Here is a 12,458-nt window from a genome sequence, read left to right on the forward strand (position 1 = left end):
ACGCCTGAAAAGCAGCGCGAATACGATGACCGACGAAAGGTTGAGCGACGTCGATATACAACGCGGCATCGTTCTCAGGATCGGCATGACCAAGTTCAAGGCTACGCCAAAACTGGTCTATCGTATCAGGTGACACCACACTTTCGCTGGCCAACCACCCTCACAGCGTGGATTGGATCCTACCTTTTATTTGTCATATCATAACCAGCTAATATATATATATATATATATATATATATATATATATATATATATATATATATATATATATATATATATATATATATATATATATATATATATATATATATATCAGAAAACAAAGAGAAACTGTATGATAATAGCCAAGTACAATTAACTGCGACTAATGCTTCATCGCATCGTCATGCATCGAAAACGCTTCCGCTCAACGCCTGCCTCTCCATATAGCACTTAGGGTGGGACTTCCCCTTCCCCCACTGTAGGGTAGCCGACCGCGCTTAGTCGGGGTTAACCTCCCTGCCTTTCACTTATCATTTTTTTTCTCTCTCTCTAAGGTGTGAATTCGCGTGCGCCTATCTGAATTAGTGGTTCTTAGTTCTGGAAGTATTTTCACCAACGTTTCGTGGTTTATTTTGAGCACACATGCACTTGCGCAGGAAGCTAGTTCTGTTGGTCCAGTTCCGGCTAAGTTCAGGATGAGTCACGGTTAATTATAGCACTCCTGCACATTCACCGAGCACTTTTTCCCACGTTGATGTAGTACTGTTGTCATCGTTATCTATTTCATGTGTAACCTTGTTTATGATATCTCGCTTCCTATATGAATGCTCAGACTTCTCGAGGGCAAGGGATAGAACAAAACACGCGCGAACTTTGAGCCTTGTTTAGTTGCAATATAGCCTACTTTCAGGTTGTTTTATTTGTGATCTAGTATTTGCTTCAATTTAGCGATTCCTATTATACGCGTCGTCCGCAAATGAAGAAGCGGGGAACCGAGTGCCGCTAAAAGCGCGAATTCAAGAACTCGAGCTAGAAGAAAAAGGGAAAGGTAGCTTGCTGAATTGTGTTATTTATGTTAATTGTACAATGGCTTTCGTCATGTCTCCATTGCCGTATTTTTGGACGAGTTTGTGCCTGTTTATTTTTCTCAGGCTCACTTTCTGAGCAGCGTAATTGAAGGCAAGAACAAAAAGAGGCCGCATCTCAGGAAAAGTTATGGTGGTATCTATCGCCCTCTGGCTAACTAACAATTCCAATTCACTTCCTGGCGGCGTGCCGACAGAACAAACGAACAAGTGGCCGCCCATAAAAAGACTCCGTGTCCCCAGGCTGTGTCCCTCTTCTGCCTAATTGCTGCTGCGAGAAAAAACCAGCCCTCTGCGAGTGAACACGCTGTCGTTCGTTACGGCAGTTCGTAACCATGGCTACCCACCGCCGCTATCCATAAACACTCAAAGGTAGGCAACCGGCTGTATGACCGAGAGAACAATGAAATTGCGTCGCAAGTAGCCTTACTTGGCTAATAAAAATGTGAGTTTTCACTAACGCATCTTACTCGTGTTAATTACATAAGCACTTAATAAGCATTTCCAAAGTTAACCTCCGAAGCTTTCAAGCGCTCAAAGAGGAGTTTATATCTGAGTCGTTAAGTCTGAAGCTGTGAACATGATGATGGACATTCTTTTCGAATCACCGATAATATCGTTGAACTTTTCTTGAAGAAATCCATAGTATTCTATTATATCTCATTAGAAAGTCAATCGAAGGTAATAACGATATAATAGTAACACAACTGAACTTGTTAACGACCTGTGTAAGACGAGGCTAACTTTCAATAGAAGTGCTTTCTCTGCAATTATGAAGCACGCTAAAATTAGGCTCCATGTTGGCCTGAAACCCTAAATGTTCTCGATGGAAATGAATTTCAGATGAAAAGTTTGTCCTAAACCAAGTTTGTCGAAATGCATCTATTAACTTTTGCGACCATTTGTTAAAGGCACTGACAACCTATATTTAAATACCTAGTTTTTTTATGGCGCAACGCAAAGCTCACCCTGGTTAGCGTTTACACCTGCAGCGGTTAGTCCAAAAGCGCGTGGATATTTTGTGAGCAGAATATTTCGACCTAAGCAACCTCGAAAAAAATAAGAGTCCCTCCTCCAGCAACGCTGACATGTGAGAGCGATGTCGATAGCTCGCCTCGCAAATTGTGAAAGCCGCCTGTCGTCCTGCTTTCACACGAGTGAGTGCAACTGTTGTTAACCACCTACATTTTGACCTTTTCAGCCACTTTTTAGAATAAAAAGCTGGTGCAATAAGTTTACATTGTTTTACAGGCCTTTTTCATATTTGTACCGCGTTTTTCCCCAAGTACACGCCTACGTCATGGGTGGCTGGCTCTCGACATTGTTCTGTCGATAGACGAGCCAAGCCAACACATCGAAAAGAAGACGAAGGCAGCGTCACTTTTCTCCTGATTGCAAACGAAGGCCTATCTGCACATTTTAAGTTGTAAGATGTTATTACAGAAAAAAAATTGCACTGCGTTTCAATACTAATAAAAGACTAGGAATCGCGTGCACTAATAGAAGGTCACGTGATAGACCTCATATGCATCTCCATGTTTTTGCCCCGTAGGGCACCAAAGATCATTTTTCGCGACTTTTAGTGCAGAATTAAAGATATAAATCCACGTTTGGTGAAAAAAGCCTGGCGCGTTTTAACCAATACGATAGGCAATCTTTCCAACAGCGGGGTTATCTAGATTCATGTTCTGAGCGGATGTCTGTCCCTTTAAGCATGATATTGTGACTGAATCTAAATTTCCACTATGCACTCCGAGCCTTATCTTCAGGTCCCGTGGTTTACGAGTGCATTAACAGGACTAGCCAATCAATGTCAGAGGATAGTTGACGCTCAAGCAAGACATCGTGCTGGTTGATGCGCCACACGAACGTACAATCAGCGCTGAAAACGACCAACGGCCGATGCACCCTATAGGCTGGCATAATGTAACTATTTCGTCCAATGCGATTCCTTTTTCTCACTTCACCAGTATTCTGAGGGGTGCTCCGCCCACATTATTGCCATGACCGGCAGGTCATTAACGGTGGATAATAACAAAAATAAGTAGAATTGAGTGAAAAAAAGTTCCACCGCCCTACAATAAAAGCGGTAAATCAACGCGGTAAATGCAACTCGCCACAGTGCGCGCGTAGCCTCGCTTCCGGTATTGTTGACTTCGAACATGAAATGATTTCTATCTGCACAAACCCGAAGTCTGAAGTCGTTTACCGAAAAAAAAAAATCAACTGCACGCCAAGCGAGAAGCCCCCATGCAATGGATGCCGCAACTATTCTAATTCCTATACAATGCGCCCCAAGTCGAACTTTCCACCGCGGCAGCATTTTTCTTCCCGCGCACACAAGCCTTCATGCGTGCCTTCTGATCGGTGGAGACGCAAAAAAATAACCGTAACAATGAAAACAACTGCATCAAGTTCTAATCATTTAGATTGGAGTTTGCCGGGTGGTGTGGCGCGGTTGCCGAAGTTTTTTTTCAAAAGTATTTTATTCACATCCTTAACGCTGACTATGTCAGTCAGGCTTTTTGCGAGCGGGGATAAAGAATTTACCGGAGTGAAAAAAAAATAATCACAACAGCGAAAGGCAGTAAATCGATGTGGCCACCGGCTCGCGTTGCCATCGACGCGATAATTTGCATTAGCTTGGTGGTCGCAGTCTGGGCGGTTTGTCCTACGAGTGTGTACAGTGTACAGTAATTTGATTCCCGGCAGTCGGCGCGCCTAATTGGTGCTTCGAGAGAGGCAGTTATCGGCCCTTTTGCGGCTCATTCCCGGGCCCTGTGTCCGAGCACGCTACTTAAGGCGCGGAATAAAGTAAGACCAGACGTCGAGAGTGCAGTTAGAAGGGAGCGATAGAAAACATAAAAGAAAGAAACAGCTTCGCCCAATGGCAGCATTCGTGGCAGCATATGCGTGGTAGCCTTACAGGAAGATTGCCGAGCGACTGTTGTCGTGAGCACGCACCAGCAATTTCAGAATGATCATACATGGTGTTTCGATGCCATCAAATCGACGTATGTCAGAGATGGAACAGAACAAATGGCTTCTGAGCTGAATATATATTCCTGTATTTCGTTAACCATTCCGTCATGGCAGTTCTTTTTTTCTCTTTCAAACGCTGTCTAGAGGTCAGAATAATGAACATGTTGGCTACATCGTATCTCCTTTTTCTGCAGAAAAAGAAAAAAAACGAAAAGCGAGGAGGGAACAAAGAGTAAAGGTGCTGCAGAATTGCTCCAAAGCGCACATCTAGCTACAAATCAAACTCCGTGACACCGCCGAGGAGAGCACGTTGATTTGCGAACTTGCGTTCCGTCATCGTCGACACATAGCCGCACGTGCTGCTGCCATTAATATGAATTGTTTCACTGGAAATGTTTTGCCACTGAGACTAAGCCATGGCAGGAACTTTTTTTTTTAGGAATGGTCAACCATGGTAAAACTATCACATGGCGAAAACACACTATAGTGTACGTCATGGCCCGTTTGAGTTCTAGTTGCAATGTTTCAAGCGGCACTTCATTAAATTTGAGTTATCAGTATAAATCGAAACGAAACAGAGGTACACAGGAAGATGTAGACTTGAAATGATCAACAGTGTCCGGACGAGGGATATCTGCGGAGCCAACAATTCGACGATGGGGCTTGTCTTCGTTAGGGAAACAAGTACCAGCGAATACAAGTCCCATTGTCGAAACGTTGGCTCCGAAGATATCGCCCATTCGAACAGTGTTGATCAGTTATAATGTTGTTTCTATAACCCGTCGTCCTTTTTCTTTTTTTTTTCGTTTAGGTATAAAACGCTCTTTCGCCCAGTCATGCACGATTTCAGAAAAAGGATCTACCATCGAACAACAGTCGATCTGAATCCCAAAGAAAGTCAATAGATAACAACGCAAGTCATGCGTCCATGCTGTGAAGAAAGCACTTTGCTCATCGGCACCAGTGGGGATCGCATCGAGTTTTCTGCATCCAGGTATGGTTGAGAGCCGGACGCGCCGACAGCGGCACTACTGCCATTTGTTTTCTTTATTGCATGGAAAATTCAAAACTGAGAGCAAGCGCACACATGCACAAACGGCCAAGTTGCACGCTTGGCAGTTTTGGCGGGGTGTGAAGTGTGCGCGACGCCACCTCTAAGAGTCGCGTCGTGTGCGTGTACATTTAACCATCATCATCATCACCAACTTATTCCATGTTCACTGCAGGACAAATATTTCTCACAGCGAACTCCAATTACCCCGGTTTTGCATCAGCTGGCTTTATTCTATGTTTGAGAATTTCCAAACTTCATCGTTGTACCAACTCATTATCTGCAGCCTTCGACGGTGGTTTCTTTGTTTTTAACACTTATTCTGTAGCTCTATTAAACCACCGGTTATGAATATGCTCTGCGTATTAATCTCATCACCTTCGCAGCTTCATCCCTTTTTTCTTCACGTCAGCTGGAATATCACCTACGCCCATTTACTCCCTAATCCATACTGCTCTCTTCCTGTCTCTTATAGGACTGTCGCTTTACGGGCTGCGAACCAGAATATGATAGATGGGATGGAAAATGTATTTTGCAAGCAACAGCGTTGGTATATGCAATGAGTCAGAAGGGTGATGACGACAATAACAGCAACAACAGCAACTATAAATGACATACTTCCGCCAATCATTGCAATAATATTTCAGATGTACAAAAGTGCTGCTTTCAAACAACCTTGCCACCACGTGTCTAATAATGTGCGCAGCGCTTAGGGGGTCTTCCGCAGGAGTCTTCCATGCCTGCACTGTACTTAATTTAGCAATAAATATAAATTGTTACCGTATAACTAAGAGGTTAGGTTAAGTCGCTGGAAAGGCCGCCTTGACAACCCATCTTTGAAATGCGTTCTATTGCGCACCGAGTCCAAAACATCACTGAAAGTCTACAAAGACATTAGTTATTAGTCAGAAATATGCCACGGACTTAGTCATGCACTCGCAGGTGGTGCTCGCCGTGTGTGTGTACGTGCGAACGTGTGCGTGCGTGCGTGCGCCTGTGTTTGTGTGTGTGTGTGTGTGAGTGTGTGCGCGCGCGTGCGTGCGTGCGCGCGCGCGTGTGTGTGTGTGTGTGTGTGTGTGTGTGTGTGTGTGTGTGTGTGTGTGTGTGTGTGTGTGTGTGTGTGTGTGTGTGTGTGTGTGCGTGTGTGCGTGTGTGTGTGTGTGTTCACCGGATACCGTTCACTGGGTATCCGGTGAACGTGTGTGTGCGATGTGCATGCTTGCAACTGTGTTTCCCACCGCTTGATAAAGAGAAGGTTGCTTTAAATTCTTCACTCTTAATAGATTTCGGCACTATCAGTTTCGTCACTTTCGTCAGCGCCACCTATGTTTATGAAACCTTCGCCTGCGAGCACCAGTGCCACGCAGAAAAGCACGCTTGCCGTGCTAAGCGCCTATTGCTTTTGGTATACGCACTGTGGGTGATATTAATAGTCCCAAGATTGCTTTTCGGGCAGTAGTTATATGATCCCTAAATACATAATTATATCATTAGTATTTTTGTGAATCTAAGCGCTGTTTAGGAGCTCCTTAGGAAGTAGGCTTTTATACCATTTCCGTAGGCAATTCACTGTAGTTGAGCCCACCTAATGAAACCAGCTTGTACTTATTGTTTTAAGTTGCTGAGATTGTAACCTACAGTGTAACTGCTGTGAATTCACACAATTCTTCGCACAACATATATATATATATATATATATATATATATATATATATATATATATATATATATATATATATATATATATATATATATATATATATATATATATATATATATATATATATATATATATACATATACATATATTAGTGACTTAGTGACACAAATACCTTAATTCACTTGCAGGTGACTCTCTGGGACAGTGTGAATCTGTCTTGGCGATCCAGTTTTATGTCGGCTTTTAGCAGACCCTCTTATTCTTGCATGAGCTCCGAATGGGATCAAGTTATAGGCTTTAAATGAGAAAATCGTAGTGACCACGAAACTACGAAGGTCTTCACTAGACAAGGATCCTCTTTTTGTTTAAGAATTTATAGGGGTTAGTTCGCAACTCTTCTGCGGTGCTTAGGATTCCGTTGTAAGTTAGATGCTGTAATATCAGCGCAGTTTCATGCTCCAAATTCTGCTTTGAAACTATGAATTGCGAGCTGTCTGTATTATTAGCAGGCACGCACGCCAATATTGGCAACAATGCGTCGGACCCCCCATCCAAGTTTTTTTTTTTTTTTTTTTTAATCCGTAAGAGCGCTATAGCGCATTGCAGAAGAACCAAACAGCAGGTCAGGAATGTCGTGCGAAAGCGTCAGGTCAGGAATCTCGTCCGAGTGTGACTGCCGGACATTCTCACGAACGCGGATAGCAGTGACTGGTGGCTGGCCGGTGGCCCCTGAATTCCAAAGCCGTCGTTTGTCTCGGCCTCCTGCCACGCTTCCACTAGGCTTCGTAAGAATGGCCAGGCGCATTCCTCGCGCATCCCGGATTACTCAGTTGAACGGGGCAACTGATGCAGGCGCGGCTGACGTCAGAAACACACGGGATGAAACACTGAGCGCAGTGTTCAGGCTATTGTGCAATAGGCATATTGCGCCTCAAGCGTAAGAAGCCTTTAGGTTAAAATTATTTTCAGCAACAATAACTGTTCACTCGTCTCTGCTTATTTTCTGGTTGTTGCTGACCCGGTGTAAGTAGAATGCGCACGCAAAACAGCTGAGCCCGCAGTTTTCTATCTAGTCACCATGAAACCCCGTTACACAGATGACATAAGTAACGTAAACTTGTAACAAAACGAACTGAATATGTTTATATGCCTGTTCTAGTTACCGTGGTTACGTATATAGTAATGATATTCGAAACACTAGCATAGTATAAGCCTTATGGGTACCTGCAAACAGTATAGGCATGTAGCGCACACAACTCTTTAACAACTTAACGGTCGAAGGTCTCTGTTCATGTACTGTATTCCCACAAGTGCTAATTTTCGTATCCCTAGTAATTTTCTGTAATGAGAGCTTCTTATTTTTTACGGTGGAAAAAAAATATTACGAGACGCGCGAGCAATAGGCAAAGAAAGCGAGAAAAAGAAAGCTTCACTTCACTATTAAACGTCCCTCTGCCAGAGCGTGAGCAAACTCAGTTTCCCGTCCTCTCCCAACATCTAGGACTCTTACCTCTTTTTATTATCGTAAACTGTGCACAATAAATAGTGAAACGACACTTTTCCTTGCGTTCCCTTACTATTTACTCATTACGTACTGCACCTGATATCTAAAATCTGCGAATACGGCGTCGTGTACTACTGATATCACTACATTCGATTTAATGCAATCCCCACAAAATTTGTCGAAGTTGACGCTGTTGAAGACGTATTCGTAATTTAGCACGCAGCTGTTTTTATTTGCCTTTTCTGGCCAAAGAGTGAGTGTCGGTGCGCAGCCACATTCGAATATTGTAGTCGAAGACAAGCTGTTGCTGCAGCAAGAAGTTAAAAAGAACTGTTACTTGGGAGAGAAGAGTGACAAGAGAAAGACAAGTAAGGTTAACAAGGCTGAGCCTATTTGGCTGCCCCTCACCGGGGAAGGGGAATGAAAGATGAGAAGGAGAGAAGTTCACAGTATGGACGAACAGACACGCATAAGCGTCCATCGCAAGGTCTGTCGCAGGGGATCATTAAGTTGGTGCGCCGCAAGAAGCGAAAATGCAAATATGGAAGCCTAACGAATTCTCAGCTTTCGTAAGTCGGCGATCCGCCTTAGATGTGCTTGTAACGAAGCGAAGGAACCTGCATGCGACACTCGATAAAAGTACGCGCATGCACATGCACGCACTTGAAACACTATTTTCAGTCAATGAAGCGTAAATATCAAAGGGTCTTCATTTGTGAAAAATTCTCCTCACTGTGTTCCACGATCCCATTTCCGTAACAGCCTAAATAGCCGCAGTGTAGCATGGCCACCTTATAGTTAATCTAGATCATGCACTTTCCCTTCAGTTTCGAAGTGTTTCCGGAGCTCTCTAAAAATAATTAAAAAACTGATTAAAATTCTTATTCCTCTTGTTCGATATATTTTTAGCTTGAAGTACACAACGGATACAGGTAATTTTTTTTTAATATTGAAGGAAATAGAGTGCAGTTCGAAAGACTTCTAAAAAGGGCATGAAGCAAAGGAATGGGGAAGTGGTAATTAGGCATGAGCTCTAATGGCATGCTCATATATCTGGTCATTCAATAATCATTTTCTCCAGTATTTAATGTCTCTGTCATTGTTCAAGTGCAGAAATATTCCTTTTGCTTTAGTTTCACGTACGTTGTGTACCAATTTTGCCGTGCGCGCACTGCACATCCAGCCTTTGCTACACTCCATAATTATTGATGCATATTCTTTTACAAGCAAAAATAAAGCGATTATTGGTTACTTGTGAGTCAACAAAGGCCGCCTAATTTATCCGTTGCAGTCCACATTAATGGAAACTGCTTCCGTTTAATCGTGCCAGTTTTATCGGGCACGCTTAAAACGAACATTCCGGATTAAGTTCTCTGCAAACGCGTGCCACTGGTAGAGGGAGCTGTGAGAAGGTTGTTTTGGGGATTGAGATTTCTTTGTCGACGAAGAACCATTTTTGCTCCAAAATTGCACGCCTGGGACTACGAAATCTAACTCCCGTCGCATTTTGCAATGCGCATTTGGGCAGCGAACTTCGTTTTTGTATTAGCAGCAGCTTGTGACGCATTAACCAAATCGTATTCCTACTTAATTGTGAAATCCTTGCTGTACGCTGCACAATTCAGCCACGTGATGACATAGTCACTTATTCTGGACCGTATAAGCTTAAGCACAAAATAATTCTGCCTACTTTGAAGCGACGGCGAACTGTACCTTTGTTCAGACATCAATGCTGCGTTCTGGTATCACAGGCGAAGCAATGTTCCCTCCTGAAGCGCGGAATTTATAACTAATGCGTATTGAGCCAGTCCTCTTTGCATCGAGTGTTGTCACGCTCAAGGGCCAGTGAGTAGCGTCAGTACTTGACGGCAGCATGGAGCGGCTGTACAAAGGAGTCCAGTTTGTCTAAATTCTGACCAACTCGGAGAATTGTACTAACATCTCCTTAAGATACTGGGCCGCCTCTCCTTAAGATACTGGGCCGCACACTGGAATGTTTGAACTGTCTGAACGCAGTCAAAGGGAGAAAGAGAAAAAGAGGCATGTATTTTATTCAGGTTCAGGATCGAAGTAAACAGCACAGAAGCTGTACCTAATGTGTCGTTTGGGAACGATGAATTTGCACGTGGATGCGAAGAACTACGGAATGATACCTTCGCAATCCTTGAACTTTGTTGATTTCTTCACGTGGCTCTTTAAATTTGAATTCTATATAAGTTAGGAGGGGTGTAATTATTTCAATGTATTTCCTTTGCTCTCCATGCCCGACCCGTCGAAATCGCTGTATTCTAACCGTGCTCAGCGCTTCGCGGATCTTTTTTCTTTCTTTTTTTCCTTTCTTGCTGATGTTGCTGTTGTTTCTTGCTTTTTTTTCGTAGAAGTCGAATATATTTTGTTATTTATTTATTTGCACATTCTGCAGGTCCCATGCAGGGCCATGTGTGAATGAATGAAAAACACGAGCACATGAATTGACGCATAAAAAATAGTTGCGCGTGTAGGTACCCTTTACGTAAAAACATAGCGTGCTCTTTACGTGGGAACATAGCGTGCTCTCCCCATGCCAAGCTGGGGAGCAAAGAAAGAGTTAAAGAAAGATGGCGCCGGGACTCATTTCACCGTCGCAAATGAATGCTATTCTCCGGGTGCACCGAGGGCGTCATTCGTTCTTCCAAGGACGATATAAAACTTGCGCACATCAAGTACTGCTTGGCAGCGCTCGGCACACGGCTTTGACCGCGCACCGGGGAAGCGCCTCGGCATTCCGTGCGGCTGAGCCGCTCATTTCGGTCTGCGAATGAGCGCTTACGCGACGGCGGGGCCCATGGAATCTGCGAAGAAGCGCGCGACCGGGCCCGTTCCCGAAAGGATATTTTCACGCACTCCGCAGAAATGGGCCCTCTCGGAGCTCCGCGCATATTCACGCGTCAGCACGCGCCGTACGCGCGCGCCGGCGGCACGCGCGGAGCCGAGACCGCGTCAGATTTCCCGCATCGTCGCGCTTCGCGACACCGGCGACGATTTATGGCCCGTAGCCGATGCCTCCTCCGCGTTGCGTGGTCTCCATTGCCGCCGCCGTACAGGTGATGAAAAGGGCTCGCGTAATTGCCTTTATGCGCGCTCTGGGCTCGCAGCTGGACTATTTCATGTAGATTAGGTCCCGTGTGTGGCGGCGAAAGAGCTCGCGTGCGAGCGAGGCGAGAAGTCTCTGCCAGGCTACCGGCGCTCGCGCGCAAATCCCCAGCGGAAAGGGTGTCAGACAGGTTTCTTTCTTTCTTTCTTTCTTTCTTTCTTTCTTTCTTTCTTTCTTTCTTTCTTTCTTTCTTTCTTTCTTTCTTTCTTTCTTTCTTTCTTTCTTTCTTTCTTTCTTGCCTGAGCGAAGGCGGGATCACTGTAGGTGCACGGAAGTCGCCTTCATTCCTCACTGTCACGCGAGGTCCTTCCTTTCGCCCCCATATTACGTTTCTAAGCCAAAGCTGTTGACAAAAACCAGGACAAAATCTGAGGTGTCGTATAGTCCTTGCTGTTATGTACGTTGATCCTCATGAAAAAACACACCTGCGCATAATCGAGAAGACCGATGCGTTTGGTTAAACGAGACCTTTTCTCTGAATATACGGGCGCTTACTCTTCCCGTCACCTCCATTGTTGCCCGTTCACTATCTCGGATTGTAGTTGAGCCAGAATCGGGCTAAGAAAAAGATGCAGACTATAAAGATGCTTTCCCGTATCCTTAAATTGGGTAAGGAGCTCATAGGCTACTTATTTTGCGACATTTACATTTAGAAAGTATTTGCCGCGGCCTATTTCATTCGAAAAGTCAGTGTTTATGTTGCTGTGTCAACGTGAAAGGCGGCTGTTATCGACGAATAAATCAGAGCAAGGGTCTAAAAGGTCCACAATTTCTAGCGCATATAAAACGAATATTTATCTTCTTAAATAGCGGACCCTAACACATGCAATATCACACTTTGCGTATGCTATCTCTGGTGTATGTATATTGATTCGCATGTTTAATACATATTTCCTTCTTACTCTTACTACAGCGTAGTATTTACTTCTTACTTACTTAGTACTTCTTACTTCTTACTACAGTGTAGGGTAGCCAACCGGGCTAAGTCCTGGTTAACCTCCCTACCTTACATTTATCATTTTCTCTCTCTCTCTCTCCTTCTTACTCGACAAAGCATTAAC

At 44.1% G+C, this 12,458-nt stretch overlaps 1 protein-coding gene across 6 annotated transcripts in view; it reads left to right on the top strand.

Annotated features, from left to right (window-relative positions):
* cpx (synaptic transmission protein complexin) overlaps positions 1-12,458 on the top strand; it is a 428,390-nt gene that overhangs the window by 330,316 nt on the left and 85,616 nt on the right. Inside the window, exon 5 of one of the 6 annotated variants that reach the window (XM_065431122.1) lies at positions 4,861-5,038. The exons of the other annotated variants lie outside the window; for them this stretch is intronic. Coding sequence (XP_065287194.1) covers positions 4,861-4,954 — 94 coding nt within the window. The 3' untranslated portion in view covers positions 4,955-5,038. Of the gene's footprint in view, positions 1-4,860; positions 5,039-12,458 lie in introns of those variants that run through there. 6 annotated transcript variants of the gene reach the window in all.

The sequence above is a fragment of the Dermacentor albipictus genome, chromosome 1, assembly GCF_038994185.2.
Source record: "Dermacentor albipictus isolate Rhodes 1998 colony chromosome 1, USDA_Dalb.pri_finalv2, whole genome shotgun sequence".
Lineage (NCBI taxonomy): Eukaryota > Metazoa > Arthropoda > Arachnida > Ixodida > Ixodidae > Dermacentor > Dermacentor albipictus.